The sequence below is a fragment of the Pan paniscus genome, chromosome 18 (assembly GCF_029289425.2).
Source record: "Pan paniscus chromosome 18, NHGRI_mPanPan1-v2.0_pri, whole genome shotgun sequence".
NCBI classification, from domain to species: Eukaryota; Metazoa; Chordata; class Mammalia; order Primates; family Hominidae; genus Pan; species Pan paniscus.
The window spans coordinates 20,829,463-20,852,500 of NC_073267.2; the positions used below are offsets into that span (position 1 = coordinate 20,829,463).

Below are 23,038 nucleotides of genomic sequence, written 5' to 3' on the forward strand. Positions count from 1 at the left end.
TCCACCCACCTAGGCCGCCCAAATTGCTGGGATTACAGATGTGAGCCACTGCGCCTGGCCAAAAAATTTGTTTTTAAATGTAGTTTCTTTTCAACTTTGGTGGGAATATTGTGCTGTTCTAAACTACCTTGTCATTGAAGAAGTCTCATCAGAAGTTTTTAGCGTTTTAAGTACCCCCATCCACTAATTGGCTGTGTTTCGCTGTTTACCAGGCACTCCAGGAATAGGAACTACAAAGCTGAATTTGCATCATGCCGACTGGAGGCTGTACCATTGGAGTTTGGGGACTATCACCCTCTGAAACCCATAACTGTAAGTTTTGTTAAGGGTCTTTCTGAATGATATTCTTATCCCTTGAAATGAAAGACAATCTTCCTGAGTCTTTTCCGTTTTGCCAGTGGTAGCCACTTTTGCATATTTGATTTTTTTTTTTTTTCAGACAGAGTCTTGCTCTGTTGCCCAGGCTGGAGTGCAGTGGTGGCTCACGGCAACCTCTGACCTCTGCCTCCTGGGTTTAAGCGATTCTCCTGCCTCAGCCTCCCGAGTAGCTGGGGCTATAGGCATACGCCACCATGCTTGGGTAAGTTTTTGTATTTTTTTAGTAGAGATGGGGTTTCACCATGTTGCCCAGGCTGGTCTTGAACTCCTGAGCTCAGACAATCTGTCCACCTCCATCTCACAAAGATTACGGGTGTGAGCCACCGTGCCCAGCCTGATTTATTTTTGAGATGGAGTTTCACTTTGTAGCCCAGGCTGGAGTGCAGTGGTGTGATCTTAGCTCACGGCAACCTCTGCCTCCCAGGTTCAAGCGATTCACCTGCCTCAGCCTCCCAAGTAGCTGGGAGTACAGGCATGCATCATCATGCTTGGCTAATTTTTGCTAATTTTTTTATTTTTAGTAGAGACAGGGTTTCGCCATGCTGGCCAGGCTGGTCTCGAACCCTTGACCTCAGGTGATCCAACCACCTTGGCCTCCCAAACTGCTGGGATTACAGGAGTGAGCCACCTCGCCCGGCCTGCATATTTAAATCAACCAGTTTGTTCACTGCCTCTTTTTTGTAATATTGGCCTCACCCAGCACCATTTTTACTCCCTTCCTTCCTCCTTAGTGAGGTTGCCTTGTGAATGGGATGACTTTGTTCCTGATTTGGCTGTGTCAACAAAATGTATCTTGACTTTTAATTTTTGTATTTGGAATATAAGAGTCACTCTAATTGCCAGCAGAGAGTGCTGTCCTGAATAGCATTTTAGTCTATCTGTGGGTTTATTTAAAAAATAAAAACAAAAGCAGGCAAGAGACTTGGCTGGTTCCTCTCTGCCAGGTTGGTACTGTCTTATTAGCAAGTAATAGAAACTACACGGTTGTCATGTTGGGGAGAAGAGAAGATGTGATTGTCAGCATGGAGGCTCTGGGAATGTATGGAGATGATTGCATAAAGCAGAAGACCCCAAGACTGAGATTCAGCCTCCCAGGACCCCTTCAATCCCCATGCTGTTGTGTGGCTGTGGGTGACCTCAGCACAGCCACAGTTGCGTTCATTCTCAGGTGCCCGTTCCCCATGTTAAAAGAAAATTCTTGGCCGGGCTCCATGCCTCACACCCATAATTTCAGCACTTTGGGAGGCTGAAGTGGGTGGATCACCTGAGGTCAGGAGTTCGACACCAGCCTGGCCAACATGGCAAAACCCCATCTCTACTAAAAATATAAAAATTAGCTGGGCATAGTGGCATATGCCTGTAGTCCCAACTACTCAGGAGACTAAGAGAGGAGAATCACTTAAACCCAGGAGGCAGAGGTTGCAGTGAGCTAAGATCACGCCACTGCCCTCCATCCTGGGCAACAGAGAGAGACTCCATCTCAAAAAAATAAAAGGAAAATTCTGAGCCAAATTAAATTTAATGGAGCTTAATTGAGCAAAGAATAATTCATGAATTGGGCAGCCTCCTGAGCCAGAGTAGGTTCAGAGAGGCTCCAGCACAGTCACGTGGTAGCAGATGTATGGACACAAAAAGGAAAGTGACATTCAGAAAATAGAAGTGAGGTACAGAAACAGCCGGATGGGTTACAGTTCAGTATTTGCCTTATTTGAACCCAATTTGAACAGTTGGCCCCCGCTTTTTTTTCTTTTTTTTGAGACAGAGTTTCACCCTTGCCCAGGCTGGAGTGCAATGGCACAATCTCAACTCACTGCAACCTCTACCTCCCGGGTTCAAGTGATTCTCCTGCTTCAGCCTCCTGAGTAGCTGGGACTACAGGCGCCCGCCACCATGCCCGGCTAATTTTTTTGTCTTTTTAGTAGAGACACGGTTTCACCATGTTGGCCAGGCTGGTCTCAAACTCCTGACCTCAGGTGATCCGCCTGCCTCAGCCTCCCAAAGTGCTGGGATTACAGGTATGAGCCACTGTGCCCGGCCCAGTTGGCCCCCTTTAATTGGCCAAAACTTGGTGATTGGCACAAGAGTAGGTTACACTCTGTTTACATGTCCAATGAGGTTATAGTTCACTATGTGCAGAGAAACCTTTAGGCCAAACTTAAAATAGGTAAGGAGACAGCTTTAGGCTAAACTTGATTTAACACCCATACCATAACAGAATAGCTGAGAAGAGCTGCTGCAGCTCCAGGCCTATCCTGTTAGGTTAGCAACATCAGCAGCAGGAAAATGCTTTTCTCAAGCAGTTTTCATTGACCCAGTTTTGTTATGCGCCCTACCCTGAACCAGCATTGGTGACCTGCTGTATAGAATAAGTTGATAGATTGGGGTAGGTCTAATGCTTACCTTGGGAACTGAGAACAGAGTTCACCCCACCAGGCCTGTAGGAACTGAGTGTGGGGGAGAGATGTTTTCTCAAATAAAAATTGGGGTATTAAGTATTAAGCCTGTGAGGTGGAGGAATGGGTGCCAGGCAGACAAAAACAGCAAATGTACCCCAATGGGAGGTGCTTATCTCCCTCCCCTAGACTGCAGTTCAACTCCATTCAGGCAGCCATCACCGGCAGTTGGCATCTGACTCGACAGGTTTGAGGGCAAGGTCCTCAGTGAGACAGCACTGGCCCAGTATGGTAGCTCATGCCTGTACTCCCAGCACTTTGGGATGCTAGATGAGAAGATCCCTTGGGCCCAGGAGTTCGAGACCAGCCTGGGCAACATAGTGATACCCCACTGCTACAAAAAGTAAAAAAACAATTAGCAAAGTGTGATGGTGTGCTTGTAGTCCCAGCTACTCAGGAGACGGAGGCAGGAAGATTGCTTGTGCCCAGGATGTTGAGGGTACAGTGAACCGTGATCACACCATTGCACTCCAGGCTTAGTGACAAAGTGAGACCCTGTCTCCAAAAAAAAAAAAAAAAAAGACATCTTCACTTCAGAAACTCCAACTTTGCTACACATTGGGAGTTCCCATGCCTCCCTCCCTCATGTTCAATAATTTGCTATAGTGGCTCACAGAACTAGGGAAACATTTACTTATACTTACCAGTTTATTATTTAGTATTTACTGGTACTTACCAGTTTATTATTAAGGATATTACAAAGAATACAGATGAACAGCCAGATGAAGAGGTACGTAGGGTGAGGCCCAGGGGAAGGGGCACACAGAGCTTTCATGTCCCCTCCAGGTACCTCGATGTGTTCTTGTTCACCTACCTGGAAGCTCTTCAAACCCGCCCCCCCTTTTTCTTTTTTTTTGAGACAGGGTCTCACTGTATCGCCCAGCTGGAGTGCAATGGCACATTCTCAGCTCACTGCAACCTCTGCCTCTCAAAACCCCGTTTTTCATGGTTTTTTTTTTTTGAGGCATCGTTGCATAGGCATGATTGATTATTCATTTGGTCTCCAGCCCTCTCACCTTCCCGAAGGATGGGGAATGGGGCTGAAAGCTCCAATCTTCTAATCATGGCTTGGTCTTTCTGGTGACCAGACCCCATCCTGAAGCTCTGCAGGAGCCCATCGGGAGTCACCTTATTAGGACAAAAGATGCTCCTATCACCCAGGAAATCTGCTAGGGTATTAGGAGCTCTGTGGGAGGAACTGGGGGCAGAGACCACATAAATTTAACAGCTTGGAGTGCAGTGGTGCGATCTCGGCTCACTGCAACCTCCACCTCCTGGGCTCCAGCCATCCTCCCACTTCAGCCTTCTGAGTAGCTGGGACCACAGGCACGTACCACCACACCTGGATTATTTTCATATCTTTTGTAGAGATAGGACTTCGCCATGTTGCCCAGGCTGATCTCAAACTCCTGGCTTCAAGTGATCCTTCTGCCTCAGCACCACAAGGTGTTGGGATACAGGCATGAGCCACTGCACCCAGCGGAAAACTTAACTTTTATGAGGTGTTCAAGGGAGAAAGACAAAAAAAAAGTACCTGGTTAAAGTAGAAATTCCCTACTTAGATGTTAGTTGTTGGTTTTGATTGGTAGTCTCTAGTTAGCGGGTAGTTGGCGATTTGCAACTGATTAAGCTTAAGTTCCATTTTGCTACTTATATTGAGTTGGATTTTGGTTTGCTACATAGGGAACCCCAGGTGCTGTAGCCATCTCAGTCCAGTGACCTCTCAATTAATTTTTTTAACACTTCCTAACCCTAACTTCCTACTTTCCCTTCCTCGACAGTTGTGATCCTGAGTCATGTCCATTTGTCACAAAAACTAAGCATCCCCTGCAGATGGATAAGTCTCTGCTGCAAATGAACCATCCATTCAACTACCAGAATGGGAGGAAAGTACCCACTGGAGTGTTTCACTGGGGAGAGTTGTGGGAGCTCCGTTTTACCTCCAGAAATTTTCCTCACAGGTCACAGAGTCAAAGACAAAGAAAGTGAACCGGAAAGGAAGCACTTCTTCCACGTCCTCCTCCTCCTCCAGCTCCGTGGTGGACCCGCTGAGCAGCGTCCTCGATGGGACTGACCCCCTCTCCATGTTTGCAGCCACTGCTGACCCCGCAGCCTTGGCAGCTGCCATGGTAATGCACCCCGGCCATGGTCGTCCAGTGGGCGTCGGTTTTGTGGTTGCAGGAATGGGTGGTTTTCTTGTGCCCTGCCCTTTTTTTTCCCCTAAGAGACAGAGTCTCTGTCACCCAGGCTGGAGTGCAGTGGTGTGGTCATGGCTCACTGCAGCCTCCAACTCCGGGGCTCAAGCAATTCTCCCACCTCACCCTCCTGAATAGCTGGGATTATAGGTACACACTACTGTGCCTGGTTAATTTTTTATTTTGTTGTAGAGGTGGGGTCTTGCTATGTTGCCCAGGGTGGTGTCGTACTCCAAGCCTCAAGCGATCCTCCCACCTAAGCCTCCTAAAGCTTCTTCCCCTTTTTTAAGTTGCACAAGTAATGCACACGGTACCTTCTGGTTGGAACAGTTCAGGTCATCCTGACATGAGAGGCTGGTGTAGCTCTGTGAAGTCTTTTTGTTTCTTTTTTGTTTGAAAGCATTTTAAAATTTATTTTTATTTTTAAATTTAATTTAATATTTTTTTCAGACAGCCTTGCTGTGTCACCCAAACTGGAGTGCAGTGGTGCAGTCTCACTGCAGCCTCCGACTCCGGGTTCAAGCAATTCTCTCACCTCAGCCTGCCGAATTGCTGGGACAGGCATGCACCACCACGCCCAGCTAATTTTTGTGTTTTTTGGTAGAGATGGGCTTTCATCATGTTGACCAGGCTGGTCTTGAACTCTTGACCTCAAGTGATCCACCTGCCTCAACCTCCCAAAGCACTGGGATTACAGGCATGAGCCACTGCACCTGGCTCTTAAAATTTATTTTTAATTTTAATTTTATTCTTCTTATAAATCTTTTTACATAATTACATAAGTAAATCACTCATTTTGATGTGAAAAAGTCAGACACTACAGATAAAGTCATGTAGAGCAATCCTCATTCCAATCTCCACCCTGGCGGTTGTGAGAATGATGGCTGTAATGTGTCTTCTTCCATAGCTTTTCCCCTGTATTTTCATAGATACCTGCGACAGCAGTTTCTGAGCATTCCCATACATACTCATATATAAATAATTACAGCATCAACTTACTGCATGGCAGGCATTTTTTTGGAGTGCATTTCGTATTTGGTTCTCTTACTACCTTGTGAGAGGTATTGGAATCCTCATTAAAGAGGCAGCCATGGAGGGATAGAGATAACAAGTCACATCCAAGCTGGGATTCAAACCCGGCCAGTCTGACTTCAGAATACATGCTCTCGATCATCATCCTATGCTGTGTTTCATATATATATATATATATTTTTTGAGATGAAGTCTCACACTGTCACCTGGGCTGGTGTGAAGTGGGGTGATCTCGACTTGCTGCAGCCTCCACCTCCCGGGTTCAAGCAATTCTCCTGCCTCAGCCTCCCGAGTGGCTGGGACTACAGGCACGTGCCACCATGCCCAGCTAATTTTTGTATTTTGGTGGAGACGGGGTTTCACTATATTGGCCAGGCTGGTCTCGAATGCCTGACCTCGTGATCCACCCACCTCGGCCTCCCAAAGTGCTGCAATTACAGGTGTGAGCCACTGCGCCCGGCCTGTGTTTCATATATTATTTACCATTGTTACATAAATGAAACTGCTGTTTTGTGACTTGTTTTTTTGGAGATAGTCTTGCTCTTTTGCCTAGGCTGGACTGCAGTGGCATGATCATAGCTCGCTGCAGCCTTAAACTCCTGGGCTCAAACAATCCCCCTGCCTCAGCCTCTCGAGCAGCTGGGACTTCAGGTGTGTGCCACCGCACTCAGCTAATTTTGGATTTTTTGGTAGAGTCAGGGTCTCACTGTGTTGCCAAAGCTGGTCTCAAACTCCTGGGCGCAAGCAGTCCTCCTGCCTTGGCCTACCAGAGTTGCTAGGATTACAGGCCTGAGCCACTGCACCCCACAGCTTTTTTTTTTTAATTTATTTTATTTTATTTTATTTTTTTTTTGAGATGGAGTCTCATTCTGTTGCCCAGGCTAGAGTGCAGTGGCGCGATCTTGGCTCACTGTGACCTCTGTCTCCTGGGTTCAAGTGATTCTCCTGCCTCAGCCTACCTAGTAGCTGGGATTACAGGCATGTGCCACCACACCTGGCTAATTTTTGTATTTTTTGTAGAGACAAGGTTTCGTCACATTGGCCAGGCTGGTCTCGAACTCCTAACCTCAGGTGATCTGCCCGCATTGGCCTCCCAAAGTGCTGGGATTACAAGTTTGAGCCATGCCGCCCAGCCAATTTTTTTTTTTTTTAACTTGACCATATGTCTTGGAGAACTATCCATGTTAGTACATTTAGAACAACCTTATTATTTTGACCAACTGTGTGGTATTCTAAAGACTGGATTTACCTATTTTAATTTGCCATTCCTCTACTGATGTATCCATCAGTTAGAGGATATCCCAGATAGTTTCTGGGTTTTGCTGGTACAAACAGCAGCGCACCATGTGTCTCGAACACACACACATCTTGGTGCATGTCTGCAAGGATTTCTGCAGGATAGCTTCCTAGAAGTTCTTTGCTGGTTGGCCAGGCGCAGTGGGTCACGCCTGTAATCCCAGCACTTTGGGAGGCTGAGGCGGGCGGATCACGAGGTCAGGAATTCGAGACCAGCCGGACCAACGTGGTGAAACACCATCTCTACTAAAAATACAAAAATTAGCCAGGTGTGGTGGCAGGCACCTGTAATCCCAGCTACTCGGGAGGCTGAGATAGGAGAATCGCTTGAACCTGGGAGGCGGAGATTGCAGTGAGTAGAGATCACGTCACTGCACTCCAGCCTGGGCAACAGAGCGAGACTCCATCTCTTTGCTGGCATAAGGCAATGTGTATTTAAGGTTTTGATGGCTATCACCAAATTGTCCTCGAAAAAGAGTTAACCAGTCTGCATTTCCACCAGTGATGTTGAAGAGGGTCTGTTTCCCTGCATCCTTGCCAGCCTGACATCAGCCAGCATTTAACTCTTTGACATTCTGATAGTTGAAAAAGTGGTCTTTTCCAACTATCCTTTCCTTAATTCTTAATGAGTTTGAGCATTTTTTGATATGTTTATTGTCCATTTATGATGAAATGGCCTGAATTTTTTTTTTGAGATGCAGTCTTGCTCTGTCACTCAGACTGGAGTGCAGTGGTACAATCTTGGCTCACTGCAACCTCTGCCTTCCAGGTTCAAGTGATTGTCCTGCCTCAGTCTCCTGAGTAGCTGGGACTACAGGCATGCACCTGGCTAATTTTTGTATTTTTAGTAGAGACGGGGTTTTACCATGTTGGCTACGCTGGTGTTAAACCCCCGCCCTTAAGTGATCCGTCCACCTTGGCCTCCCAAAGTGCTGGGATTACAGGTGTGAGCCACCATGCCTGGCGCTGTAATTTTTTTTATGATAGTAAACCTTGAGACAGATCTCTTTTATTCCACAGTAAAGGACTATCTGGCTTCTATTTATATATGTATATATTTAAAGATCAAAATGATATTGCTGCTGAAGAGATTATCTTGCCTTTCTTTAGGACAGCTCCAGAAGGAAACGTGATAGAGATGATAACTCCGTTGTAGGATCGGATTTTGAGCCTTGGGCCAACAAACGGGGAGAAATCCTTGCCCGGTACACCACTACCGAAAAGCTGTCTATTGTGAGTACCAGGAGACCCTCTCCAGGGTCTACTTTGGAGTTAGTAGTAATTTCTTTTTGTTATGTTGCTTCAACTCCTGGGCTCTGTAAGTTTCACTTATTTATTTATTTTTCTACTTCTCTTAAAAGCTCACATATAAGGCTTCACGTAGTATGTCAGTGTTGTTGGCAGAAAAATGTGCTGACAGGTTTCCCAAAAAAATATGTTAAGGATCAGGGATGTGGCACAGGCCAGAGAAAGAATTAGAACAGCAGAGTCTTGTCTTTGGGAGGAGGTTTGAATTATGAAGGGAGGAGGTCGGGCACGGTGGCTCACACCTGTTATCCCAGCACTTTGGGAGGCCAAGGTGGGCAGATCACTTGAGGTCAGGAGTTCGAGACCAGCCTGGCCAACGTAGTGAAACCCCGTCTCTACCAAAAAAATTAGCCAGGCGTGGTGGCGGGCACCTGTAATCCTAGCTACTCAGGAGGTTGAGGCATGAGAATTGCTTGAACCCGGGAAGTGGAGGTTGCATCGCGCAGAGATCATGCCACTGCACTCCAGCCTTGGTGACAGAGTGAGACCCTGTCTCAAAAAAAATTAATTAATTAATTAATTAATTTAAAAAATGAATTAAGGGAGGAGAGCACAACACTGGAGGAGAAAGGTGTCACTCAGTAATCCCATATAGCTGGGTTTTCTCCTGGAGCTGGAAATTTACTGTTTCTCTGGATGGCCATTAGGTGAAGTAGTTGGCTTTGGCCTCAAGACACTTACGAAATTCGAGGCTTACCCTCCACTTGGCAAATTGCTGTGGAAGGAAAGACTCAGGAGAGCTGAGACCAACCCAGTCAGGTTAATGCCTGTGTGAGTTAGGACTGGGTTCAGTTGCTTAGAACTAAAGCCCCTGCTAGCCTTGTAAACAAGAGTGACCTGTATCCCTCCTTACGCTGGAGAAAAGTCTCGAGGAGGGAGTCCAGGGCTGGTTTGGCAGCTCCGAGGGCATCAGGGTTCCGCCGCATTCTTTCTTGCTCCTCGGCTGTGTAGAGTGTTGCCTCACATTCATGTTGGTAGACAGAGGGAGGAAAGGGAAAGAAAGATGCACCCCCTCCCATTTAGGAAGACTTCTTGGGGTCCCCCAACACTTTCAGTTACATTTGTCTTGAAGGTGTGATCATGGGCCACGCATAGATGCAGGGAGGTTGAGAAATGTAGCAGCGTGTCCATCTACAAATGGGGCTGTGCCCTGGAGGAAACAGTGAACTTGGCAGGCCACGGGGAACGCTTGGCCTCAACACCTCTTCTCTTCATTTTTTCCTCCCAGGGTGTGTACTCATTGAACAGAATGATAGGCAGAATTGCTGGACTATTTAAATTGAGTCTTTTTTTTTTTTTTAACTGTACAGAGTTAACTTAGAGCAGTGATTCTCAACCAGGAGTAATTTTTACCCCTGGGTTGTCATTTGGCAATATCTAGAGACATTTTTGACTGTCACAGTTCTGGGGGTGGTACTGACATTTATTGGGTGGAGGCCAGAGATGCGGCTAAACATCCAACAGTGCGCAGAATTAATCTCCCACAAAAAGTTATCTGGCCTCAAATGGCAGTAGTGTAGAGGGTGATAAACCTTGATTCAGAGTAGGTTAAAAATAGTTCTATTATGTGACCCCGCTGGCATATCAAAAATTTTAGTATTTGTCTGCTGACTTTGAGAACCCTGACTTGAGTAGAAATTTGAATCTCCGGTGGTTTCTAGTGACTGTATTTTTCTTCTTTGAATATATATTTCTTTCTCTTGGGTATGTAAATGGCTCTGTTGGAAAACAGTGAACATACTGCCTTCAATTTTTAAAATATTAATGAATTTTATGTCTCTGCAGAATCTGTTTATGGGATCTGAAAAAGGTAAGATGAGTTTGTTGTTGTTTTGATGGGAAAATTCTGGCATTACTTTTAATATAATTTTACAAAGGAAAAAAGTTTTATGTGATATGATTCTGATGTTTGATTCAGTTGGAGCTGCTATGTCTTAGATTGTGGATAGACGTAGAAATAAAATACATATTTAGAGCATGAATTAAAAAAATACCAAATACCAGCACTTTGGGAGGCCAAGGTGGGTGGATCATCTGAGGTCAGGAGTTTGGTACTAGCCTGGCCAACATGGTGAAATCTCGTCTCTACTAAAAGTACAAAAATTTGCTGGGCGTGGTGGCGCACGCCCGTAATCCCAGCTACTCAGGAGGCTGAAGCAGGAGAATCACTTGAACCTGAGAGGCGGAGGTTTCAGTGAGCCAAGATTGCATCATTGCACTGCAGCCTGGGTGACAGGAATGAAATTCCGTCTTAAAAAAAAAAAAAAATACGGCCTAGCACGGTGGCTCACCTGTGTAATCCCAGCACTTTGGGAAGCCAAGACAGGCAGATCGCCTGAGGTCAGGAGTTTGAGACCAGCCTGGCCAACATGGTGAAACCCCATTTCTACTAAAAATACAAAATTTTGCTGGGCGTGATGGTACATGCCTATAATCCCAGTTACATAGGAGGCTGAGGCAGGAGAATCGCTTGAACCTGGGAGGCGGAAGTTGCAGTGAGCCAAGATTGCACTCCAGCCTGGGCAACAAGAGTGAAATTCCGTATTAAAAAATATATATATATGGCCTGGTGCAGTGGCTCACACCCGTAATCCCAGCAGTTTGGGAGGCCAAGGCGGGCAGATCACTTGAGGTCAGGAGTTCGAGACCAGCCTGGCCAACAATGTGAAACTCCATCTCTACTAAAAAAAAAAAAAAAAAAAAAATTAGCCAGGCATGGTGACAGATGCCTGTAATCCCAGCTACTCAGGAGGCTGAGGCAGGAGAATCGCTTGAACCTGGGAGGCGGAGGTTGCAGTGAGCCAAGATCATGCCATTGCATTCCATTCTGGGTGACAGAGCGAGACTCTGTCTCAAAAAAAAAAAAAAACCAAAGAGGTTACTAGGAGTAAAACGTAAGCTTACTGTTTAAGAATTACAGAGGAAGTAGTCTCCCCCTCATTGTGCCTCCCTCACCAACTGGGTTTTAGAGAGCCTTTCCCTTGCCTTAAGTCTTTTCCCTTGTGCAAAAAGGTATGTTGGTGAGGGGGTCACATGCTTAGTCTTATACGTCACTGGTCCCTGAATGCAGTTCTCACCTTCCTCTCCTAAGATACACAGTCAGAAGCTCTGGACCAGGGTGTCTCAAACTGCCGTGTAGCAGGATTTCCTGAGGAACTTTTGCATGAATATAGATGCCTGGCCCCCACTTGCTCAATTAATCTTGCAGGATGGGACCCCAGAATTCCTATTTTGATGCTCCAAGGTGATTCTGGAGCAACTGATGGATCATGTGCTGCTGGGTGCAGATGAGCACAATCATAGTTCATTGCAGGTCTCTGATATGGCAGCTGCCACTCTCCCCATGGCTCTGCTGGATGAGACAGCACGTTAGAAATCAAGAGAGTGGGAACAGCTTTGTTATGCATAGAGTTTTTTTTTTTTTTTTGAGATGGAATTTTGCTCTGTCACCCATGGTGCAGTGCAACCTCTGCCTCCTGGGTTCAAGCAATTCTCCCACCTCAGCCTTCTGAGTTACTGGGACTATAGGTGTGTACCACCAGGCCCAGCTAATTTTTGTATTTTTAATAGAGACAGGGTTTCACCATGTTGGCCAGGCTGGTCTCAAACTCTTGACCTCAAGTGGTCCGCCTGCCTTGGCCTCCCAAAGTGCTGGGATTACAGGTGTGAGCTACCACGCCCAGCTTGTTATGGACAGAATTTTGATCCCAGACCATAAAAGGTAAATCATACCAGCATATACCCACCAGTTTGTAAAGATCAAATAGAGTGATGATACCAAGTGTCTTAGTTTGTTTAGTGGTACTATAAAGGAATACCAGAAGCTGGCTAATTTATAAGGAAGAGAGGTTTACTTGACTTATGGTTCCACAGGCTATATAAGAAGCATGGTGCAGCATCTGCTGTTGGTGAGGGCCTCAGGCTGCTTCCACTCATGGTGAAAGCAAATGAGAGCAGTTGTGTGCAGAGATTGCATGGCAAGAGAAGGGAGGAGAGAGAGGGAGAAAATGCCAGGCTTTTTTCAACAGCCAGTTCTCATGGGAACTAAGAATAAGAACGCACTCATTACTGCAAGGATGGCACCAAGCCGTTCATGGTGGATCCTCCCCTACAACCCAGACACCTCCCACCAGGCCCCACCTCCAACACTGGGGATCACATTTCAACATGAGACTTGGTATGAATATAGAGCAATAGGAGCTCTCATATGCTGCTGGTGGGAATGTAAAATGGCACAACCACCTTGTAGAACACTTTTGCATTTTTTATTTTATTTGAAGACAGGTGCTGTGGTCTGGTTGTTTGTGCTTAACCCCACTCCCCTGCCCTGATTCATATGTTGAAATCCTAACCCCAAGATGATGGTATTAGGAGATGGGCCCTTTTCAGAGGTGATTAGGTCATGAGGGTGGAACCCTCATGAATGGGATTAGTGCCCTATAAAAGAGGTCCAAGGGCACTCCCCTCACCCCTTCCACCAAGTGAAAACACAGCAGGAGGGCATCATCTATGAACCCAACCGGAAAGCAGGCCGTCATCAGGCACTGGGACCTAATCTGCTGGGACCTTGATCTTGGACTTCCCAGCCTTTAGGACTGCGAGAAATACATTGCTCTTATTTATAAGCTGCCCACTTTGTAGCATTTTGTTATAGCAGCTCAAAGGGATTAACACAATGAGCCAACCCTTTGATCCAGCATTCCACTACTAGGGGTATCCCCAGATCAGGGGTTGGTAAACTGCATGCTGCAGGCCAAGTCTGGTCCACTGCCTGTTTTTTAAGTACAGTTTTATAGGAACAGAGCCCTATCAATTTGTTTATGTATTATCTATGCCTGCCCTTGTGCTACAACAGTAGAGTTGAGTAGTTGGAGCAGACACTTTGTGACTCTTAAAACCTAAAACATTTGTCAGGCTTACAAAAAGAGTTCTGCAGCTCGACCCTAAGTCCACATTTCTTTCTTTTTTCTTTTTTTTTTTTTTTTTTTGAGATGGAGGTTACAGTGAGCCGAGATCGCGCCACCGCACTCCAGCCTGGACGACAGAGTAAGACCCCATCTCAAAAAAAAAAAAAAAAAAAAGTGCTAGAACAGAGGCCCCCTAAAGATGGGGGAAGGATTCTGAAATAGACGGCCGCAGAGGGCAGCAGTCAGCTAGATGCAGCGCCCTGCCTTGTGGCTGGCCTGTGGCCTGGGGGCCCTTCCTTCATCCCTCCACCAGTCCCTGCTGATGGCGAAATTGTGCTGACAGATGCTGGAAGGAGGCACAGCTAGTCCTGTTTGCTCGAAGAGAGGGCTTTGAAGCCCTAGTGTTTCCACCCTGGGTAGACAGTGAGATGGTTGTTTTGTTAGCAGAAGAGCACAATTCTACGCTGTGAGTAAGAGCCTAAGAGGGCCTTTTGTTCATAGAAAACAATTAAATGACGGATTTTTGGCATCCTTATCTGGACTGCCTTTCTTTAGGAATAAACAGATGATACAGAGCAAAGTTTGTAAATCTCAAATGCAGCGGTTAACCTCTTTGAGGCTGGCCCACTGGGCTCCCCGGGGCAGCTTCTAAGTGGGAAATGTTTCGATGGAATTCTGGTTACATAAGGAAGTCGCTTTGAAAATCTGGGATAGTTTTCTATAATGGAATCATTCCCTTGTGTCTTTATTCATGATGAAGTGTAGAGTGAAAGATGCCTCCACTGGGGGTATTGGTGCACGAGAAAAGCCACCCGTGTGACGTAAATTCATTCTGTTTAGGCAAAGCTGGGACTGCCACACTGGCAATGTCAGAGAAGGTTCGGACACGGCTGGAGGAGCTGGATGACTTTGAGGAGGTGAGCAAGTCATTTGTGGAGTGCAGGGAGTGGGAGAGCTTTTCCTTCCTCCTGCCAAGTGAGATCAACCTCGGTGGCTGCTCTTTGATTAATTCCTGGGCTGTGCATTGTGCTTGGTCCTCTCGAGGCAATGACTCCATCCAGGGAAGGGTGCCAGTGTGCAGTTGGCCGAGCTCATGGAAGCCTGACTGGGGCTGCTTTTCTAGAGGCTTCTTTTCTCATTGTGATGCCTGAGCAAGGCTGGGTCACCTAGCAACAGTGCCTAATGGTAAAAACCAACTGCAAGGCCAGGTGCGGTGGCTCACGCCTGTAATCCCAGCACTTTGGGAGGCCAAGGCGGGAGGATCACCTGAGGTCAGGAGTTCGAGACCAGCCTGGCCAACATAGTGAAACCCTGACTCTACTAAAAATACAAAAATTAGCCAGGCGTGATGGTGGGTGCCTGTAATCCCAGCTACTCGGGAGGCTGAGGCAGGAGAATTGCTTAAACCTGGGAGGCGGAGGTTGCATTGAGCCAAGATCATGCCACTGCACTCCAGCCTGGGCGAAAGAGCAAGACTTTGTCTAAAAAAAAAAACCCAACTGCAGTCACCTCCCTGAGAAGCAGCCTTATGGAGCACAAAGACCTTGCTTTGCAACAGACGCTGCTCAGGCTGGCTGGATATGGCCCACAGGAATCTTTTAATTGGCCTACATGTACTTTGAAAAAAAAAGTGAGTCTTTTGCCAACACTTAAACAGTGGTAAATGTAACCAACAAATACAGAATTTCTTGAAAAAAAAAATCTTTGCCAGGCGCGGTGGCTCATGCCTATAATCCCAGCACTTTAGGAGACCGAGGCAGGTGGATCTCCTGAGGTCAGGAGTTTGAGACCAGCCTGGCCAACATGGTGAAACCCTGTCTCTACTAAAAATACAAAAATTAGCTGGGCATAGTGGCGGATGCCTGTAATCCCAGCTACTCAGGAGGCTGAAGTAGGAGAATTGCTTGAACCCAAGAGGTGGAGGTTGAGATCGCTCTGTCACCGAGGCTGGAGTGCAGTGGTGCGATCTCAGCTCACTGCAACCTCTGCCTCCTAGGTTAAAGCAATTCTCCTGCCTCAGCCTCCCGAGTAACTGGGATTACAGGCACACGCCACCGTGCCCAGCTAATTTTTGTATTTTTAGGTGAGAGGGTTTCACGATGTTGACCAGGCTGGTCTCAAACTCCTGACCTCAAGTGATCCACCCGCCTCAGCCTCCCAATATGCTGGGATTACAGATGTGAGCCACCATGCCCAGCCTACTCTTATTTCTTTAATAAAGCGTTTTTCACTTTGAATTGTAGGAAATATACATATAAACCTTTGGTTCCAGGTCTCATCATGTGTGTTCGCATGACCTTCACTCCTGTGAGTTCTGTGAAGAGCCTCTTAACAATAGCCCAGGGTTAAGGAGCATTTACTGTGCGTCAGGGACCGTGCCAAGTCATTACCTACATGGTCATTTCATCCCCATGACGATCCCTTGCTCAGCTGCCGAGGGTTTTTGCTATGGTTGTCTTTCTGTCCTGATTACTCTCTCCTTGGTCTAATTAACACCCCCACACTCTGCAGTACCTGTACTCCCCTGAGAGTTTGTCTCAAGTATCACTCCTCCAGGAAGCCATTCCTGATCCCCCCCATCACAGTTTACAGTCCATTTCTTTGTTACCATATTTTTTCCAGTCTGAGATGTACCATTTCTCTCACATTTGAATATCTCTGAAATTGGGGTATATGTTCCTCAGTTGGTTCCTGTCAGTGATCAGCATATTTTTCTTCCTTAGTAGCCCGTGAAACAGTTGCGCTTTTTTCAATGGGCACCTCAGATCCAGTATCTGTGTCCCCATAGAATTGTGTTTTCTCCTGAGCATTTATCTCAGTTTGAGTTAATATCCGTCTGTCTTCAGAATCTTAAGCTCCATTAGTGCTGAAATACGCTATCATGTCTTATTGCTTGGGAATCTTGAGCAAAAATGTCTTTGTATCTCGATCATCTAGTCCCATGTCCTGCACACAGGGGGCCCACAGTTGGTTGAATGAGGTAAGTCTTGTTACCTCAATTCACAGATGAGGCTGTGAGAGGAAAATAGCTTACCCAGGGTCACACAGCTACTTGGTGTCCAAGCTGGGAGGTGGCTTAGGTCTGACTTGCTTCCAAGGCCAGCCTTTCAACCCACAGCACTCTGTCCATCTTTGTCAGAAAACTCAAAAGAACCTCTTTGATTGCAAATTGCAAGGCAAAGCTGTCAATCCTGGCGGGGATATGAGGAAAATTTAGAGACCAAAACTCAGCCAATACCTAGTATTCTTTATAAGGGTGTAGTCGAGCAATGTTTTTCCTGCTATGCCTTCACCTTCTGCCTTCTCCCCACAGGGTTCCCAAAAGGAGCTGTTGAACTTGACTCAGCAGGATTACGTGAACCGCATAGAGGAGCTCAACCAATCGCTGAAGGATGCCTGGGCCTCAGACCAGAAAGTGAAGGCTCTAAAAATAGTCATCCAGGTTAGCTCTAGTGATCCCCCCGCCCCCACCCAGAATTTCCTATGTAAAATTCCACTGTGAGACTTAGAGTTTTCAGGGGCCTACCTGCAGGGTCTTACTCTTGTTTTTTCATCCCTTTCTTTTTCATATACTTCCTGTGAAAAGCCATGATTATGAATCTGTGTTTTTATGAGATGGCTAATCCCAGGGTTACCACGTGCAGCTGCACAGGTTGTGCACCGCACAACTCCAGGAAGCACTCTTCACCCTAGGTTACAGAACTGATGATACCCCATGTGTTGTTCATTACATTAACCATGGTGCAACCCCTGACACATTTATGATTTGTACACACTAAAGATTGAGCAACTTTCTTTCAGGATTCCTTGACCGCATTTGCTTGGTGTCTTTGGGATTAATGATGTGTGTCCCTAATAAATGAATATTTCAGACATATTATGCATGCTTATGTGACAAGGAGAAGAAGTTTACAGCATTGGGAGAGGTACATACATTGAATCTTCTTTGTTGATGAATTTGTTAAGCCAGTGACAATTCTTGAACCACAAGAACAAGTACTATGTGGAAAACAGCTTATATTTCTTGGTCCTAAAGATCCTGCTGTCTCAGCAAAATGTGCTCAGAAGCATATTTGGAAAGGAATAATTCATTAAATTATCATTTTCAGAGCAGAGTCAACAAAGGATTTCTGAACTGCCATTTTAGTTCAAAAGGACAGATCCCATTCTCATTCCATGTTATGATAATGTGACATTTGTTTTCTCACCTGTTCTTTTGAAAGACAGGAGAGTCCGGGAGTCTTCACACTGGACACTTGAAGTCTTTTAAGATGACTCCTTGTATAGTAGGGGTGATTTCTTTGGTGTTTCATGATGGGAGGCAAACCCACGCCCGTTTCTCTTCAATCACTGTTGTTAGTTTACAGAGTAAATAGTCCCGAAGGCCAGGCCTCTCATCCTGGAAGCCCGTGGAGAGGGTTGCTTGCTGAGTGTCTCGAGTGAGAAACTATCTGAACTAACAAGTACTTCTTCACAATATTTGCATTGGCAGCATCTCTCCATAGATTATTGTAGTTTAGAACTGTGTCTTCTAAGAGGTTTACATCTGGGGGAGATTTGATTCATGTCTTCACAAACAAAATAATCATAAGTGTGTTTCATCAACTCCACATCTGGCTAATAGTAACGACTCAACAATACATTAAGGACTGCCTTCTTTATCCAAAAGACATAGTCAAGGCTGGGCACAGTGGCTCACATCTGTAATCCCAGCATGTTGGGAGGCTGAGGCGGGTGGATCACTTGAGTCCAGGAGTTTGAGACCAGCCTGGCCAACATGGTGAAACCCGTCTCTACTAAAAATACAAAAATTAGCCAGGCTAATTTGCTATACGGTAAAGTTTTTTTGTGTGTGTTGGGGGGGTACCCAGTGGCTGCTTTACTAAGGCATATTTTACATATCATAAAGTCCACCCATTATAAGTGTGTAATTGATTGATTTTTTTTTACTAGATTTATAGAGTTGTGCAACTAACACGCAATCTGGTTTTAAAACATTTTTATACCTCCCCAGATTCCCCCAAGCCTGTTTGTAATCAAACCCCACTGCCATACCCAACCCCAGAAAACCACAAGTCTGTTTTCTGCCTCTATAAATCTGCCTTTCCTGGATATTTCATATATATGGGATTATTCAATAGATAATCTTTTGGATCTGGCTTCTCTCACATAGTGTAATGTGCCTTTTTAATTGATACATAATAATTCTACATATTTATGGGGTACAGAGTGATATTTTGATACATGTATCCCGTGTGTAATGATCAAATCCAAGTAATTAGCATATTCATCACCTCACACGTCTCTGATTTCTTTGTGTTGGGAACATTCAAAATCTTCTCCTCTAGCTATTTAAAAATACACAATAAGCTGGGCCTGGTGGCACACCCCTGTAATCCCAGTTACTTGGGAGGCTGAGGCACGAGAATTGCGTGAACATGGGAGGTGGAGGTTGCAGTGAGCCGAGATCGCACTACAGCACTCCAGCCTGGGTGACAGAGTGAGATTGTCTCAAAAAAAAAAAAAAAAAGAAAAGAAAACAGAAAGAAAAGAAAGTACACAATAAATTTTGAACTATAGTCACCCTAGGTGCTATTGAACACTAGAAATTATTCCTCATATGTAGCTGTAATTTTGTACCTGTTAACCAACCTCTTTGTTCTCCCCTTGCCCCTACCCTTCCCAGCCTCTAGTCGTCGCTGTTCTACTCTCCACTTCTATGAGCTCAACTTTCATAGCTCCCACATATGAGTGAGGACATGCAGTATGTATCTTTCTGTGCCTATTTCACTTAACATGATGGCTTCCAGGGTCATTCGTGTTGCTGTGAATTACAGAGTTTCATTTTTTTATGGCCAAATAATATTCCTGTGTGTGTACCCTGTTTTCTTTATCCATTCATCCATTTATGTACATTTAGATTGATTTCATATCTTAGCTATTGTGAATAGTGCTGCAGTAAACATGGTACTGCTGGTATTTCTTTGATATACTGATTTTCTTTTCTTTAGATGATAACCTAGTTGTGGGATTGCTACATCATATGGTAGCTCTATTTTTAGTTTTTTGAGAAATTTCCATACTGTTTTCTAGAATTGTTACACTAATTTGCATTTCCACCCACAGTGTGTAAGAGTTCCCTTTTTGGCTGGGTGTGGTGGCTCACGCCTGTAATCCCAGCACTTTGGGAGGCTGAGGCAGGTGGATCACCTGAGGTCAGGAGTTCGAGACCAGCCTGGCCAACATGGTGAAACCCCATCTCTACTGAAAATACAAAAATTAGCTGGGCATGGTGGCAGGTGTCTGTAATCTCAGCTACTTGGGAAGCTGAGGCAGGAGAATCGCTTGAACCCAGGAGGTGGAGGTTGCAGTGAGCCAAGATTGCACCATTGCACTCCAACATGGGCGACAAGAGCAAAACTCTGTCTCAAAAAAAAAGAGTTTCCTTTTCTCTGTATTCTTATCAGCATTTTTTTCTTTCTTTTTTTTTTTTTTAATTAAGAGATGAGGTTGCCCAGGCTGGGGTGCAGTGACTAGTCACAGGCATGATCATTCTGCATTACAGCCTAGAAGTCCCAGACTCGAGTGATCCTCCCACCTCAGCCTCCCAAGTAGCTGGGACTATAGGCACATACCACCATGCCCAGCCTATTTTTGTCTTTTTGATAGTAGTCATTTTCATGTGGTTTTCATTTGATGATTCCCCTGATGATGAGTGATGCTGAGCATATTTTCACATACTTGTTGGCTAATTTGTATATCATCTTTTGAGAAATGTCTCTTCAGCTCTTTTGTCCATTTTTTAATTGGATTATTTTCTTTAGCATAATATGTTTGAGGTTCATCCACATCATATTACATGTGGGTAGTTTGTTCCTTTTTACTGCTGAATCGTATTCTAATGTGTGGTTATCTTAACAAGTTGATGGGCATTTGGGTTGTTCCCACTCTCTGGCTGTTATGAATAATGCTGCTCTGCACATTTGCGTACAATTATTTGCGTGGACTTACATTTTTATTACTCTTAGGTAAAATTTTAGGAATGGAATTGCTGGGTCATATGGTAAGTTAGGATTAACTTGATGAGAAACTGCCAAACTATATTCCAAATGGCTGCACCATTTACCTGAGGGTTCTAATTCCTCCACATCTTCTCTGGCACTCGGTATTGTCCATCTTTTCTTCTGTTTTCTTTTTTTTTTTTTTGAGACAGGGTCTCTGTCACCCAGGCTGGAGTGCAGTGGTATAATCATAGCTCACTCCAGCCTCAAACTCTGGCCTCAAGTGATCCTCCCGCCTCAGCCTCCTGAGTAGCTGGGACTATAATTGGCCACAACCACGCCCAGTTTATTTAAAAATTTTTTTTTGTAGAGACAGGGCCATGCTGTGTTGCTCAGTCTGGTCTTGAACTCCTGGCTTCAAGTGATCTTCCCATCTCAGCCTCCCAAAGTGCTGGGATTACAGGTCTGAGCCATCACACCTGGCCTATCAGTTTTGTTATAACCCTCCTACTATCCTAGTGGGTTTGAAGTGGTACCTCATTGTGGTTTTAATTTGTATATCCCTAACAGTGATGTTGAGCATCTTTGTACACGCTTATTGGCCATTTGTGTATCTATAGTGAAATATCTATTCAAGGCCTGCCCATTTAAAAATTGTGCTATTTGGTTGAGTTGTAACAATTTTTTTTTTTTCCTTGGGAGACAAGGTCTTGCTCTATGACTCCAGATGGAGTGCAGTGATGCCATCACAGCTCAATATAGCCTTGACCTCCCGGGTTCAAGTGATCCTCCCACCTCAGCCTCCCCAGTAGCTAGGAGTATAGACATATGCTGCCACACCCGGCTAATTTTTAAATTTTTTGTAGAAACGGAGGGTTTTACTTTGTCATGCAGGCTAGTCTCAAACTCTGTGCTCAAGCGATCCTTTCATCTTGGCCTCCCAAAGTTCTAGGATTACAGGCATGAGCCAATGCACCTGGCCAGTTGTAACAATTCTTTATATATTTTTGACACTATTTCTTTGTCAAGTATAGGATCTCCTAGTCTGTGGCTTGTCTTTTTGTTTTCATAATTGTGTCTTTGAAGTGTGGAAGTATGTATGTATGTATGTGTATATTTATTTATTTATTTAGTTGAGACAGAGTTTCGCTCTCATTGCCCAGGCTGGAGTGCAGTGGCATGATCTCAGCTCACTGCAACCTCCGCTTCCTGGGTTCCAGCGATTCTCGTACCTCAGCCTCCTGAGTAGCTGGGATTACAGGAGCCTGCTATCACACCCAGCTAGTTTTTGTATTTTTAGTAGAGATGGGGTTTTGCCATGTTGGCCAGGCTGGTCTCGAACTCCTGACCTCAAGTGATCCACCTGCCCCGGCCTCCCAAAGTGCCAGGATTACAGGCGTGAGCCACCGTGCCCAGTCAGAAGTTTTTACTTTCAGCTCCATTCTCAATTTTCTCATTTTAGCTTATGCTTTTGTAGTTGTATCTAAGAACTGTTTGCCTAGCTCAAGGTCATGAAGATTTTTTTGTTTTCTTCTAGAAGTGTTATAATTTTAGCACTTACATTTAGGTCAATGGTTCATTTTGAATTACTTTTTATATATCCTATAAGGTAAGGATCTAAATAATTTTTTTGCATGTGGAGCTACAGTTGTCTCAGCAACGTTTGTTGAAAAGACTATTGTATTAGTCCATTCTTGCATTGCTATAAAGAACTACCTGAGACTGGGTAATTTATGAAGAAAAGAGGTTTAATTGACTCACAGTTCTGCAGGCTGTATAGGAAGCATGGCTGCGGAGGCCTCGGGACACTTAAAATCGTGGCAGAAGGCAAAGGGGAAGCAGGTACATCTTTCCATAGCAGAGCAGGAGAGAGAGAGAGAGAGAGAGAGAACAGGGAGGTGACACAGGTTTTCAGACAACCAGATCTCATGAGAACTGTCTGACAGGAACAGCAAGGGGGAAGTCTGCCCTCATGGTTCAGTTACCTCCCACCAGGCCTTTCCTCCAACACTGGGGATTACAATTCGACATGAGATTTGGGTGGGAACACAGAGCCAAACCATGTTAACTATGTTTTTCTCTACTGAGATCTTGGCACTTTTGTTAAAAATCAATTGACCAAGGCTGGGCGTGGTGGCTCATGCCTGTAATCCCAGCACTTTGGGAGGCCGAGGTGGGCGGATCAGCTGAGGTCGGGAGTTCAAGACCAGCCTGACCAACATGGAGAAACCCTGTCTCTACTAAAAATACAGAATTAGCTGTGTGTGGTGGTGCATGCCTGAAATCCCAGCTACTTGATACTCAAGGTTGAGGCAGGAGAATCACTTGAACCCAGGAGGCGGAGGTTGCGGTGAGCCAAGATCGTGCCATTGCACTCCAGCCTGGGCAACAAGAGTGAAACTCCGTCTCAAAAAAAAAAAAAAAAAAAATTAATTGACCACTGGTGGCAAATTCAGACTACTTAAAAA

At 45.3% G+C, this 23,038-nt stretch overlaps 1 protein-coding gene across 5 annotated transcripts in view; it reads left to right on the forward strand.

The window, feature by feature from the left end:
* The window catches only part of VPS35L (VPS35 endosomal protein sorting factor like), a 146,727-nt gene that overhangs the window by 9,401 nt on the left and 114,288 nt on the right, over positions 1–23,038 (forward strand). For all 5 annotated transcript variants that reach the window (XR_010110514.1, XM_063598474.1, XM_055100228.2 and 2 more), the window contains exons 2-7: positions 213–312; positions 4,793–4,960; positions 8,465–8,587; positions 10,448–10,472; positions 14,410–14,486; positions 16,883–17,011. Coding sequence is in view for 4 of the 5 variants with exons in the window: in XM_063598474.1 (XP_063454544.1) it covers positions 213–312; positions 4,793–4,960; positions 8,465–8,587; positions 10,448–10,472; positions 14,410–14,486; positions 16,883–17,011 (622 nt within the window). In the remaining variant the exon portion in view is untranslated. The remainder of the gene's footprint in view (positions 1–212; positions 313–4,792; positions 4,961–8,464; positions 8,588–10,447; positions 10,473–14,409; positions 14,487–16,882; positions 17,012–23,038) is intronic.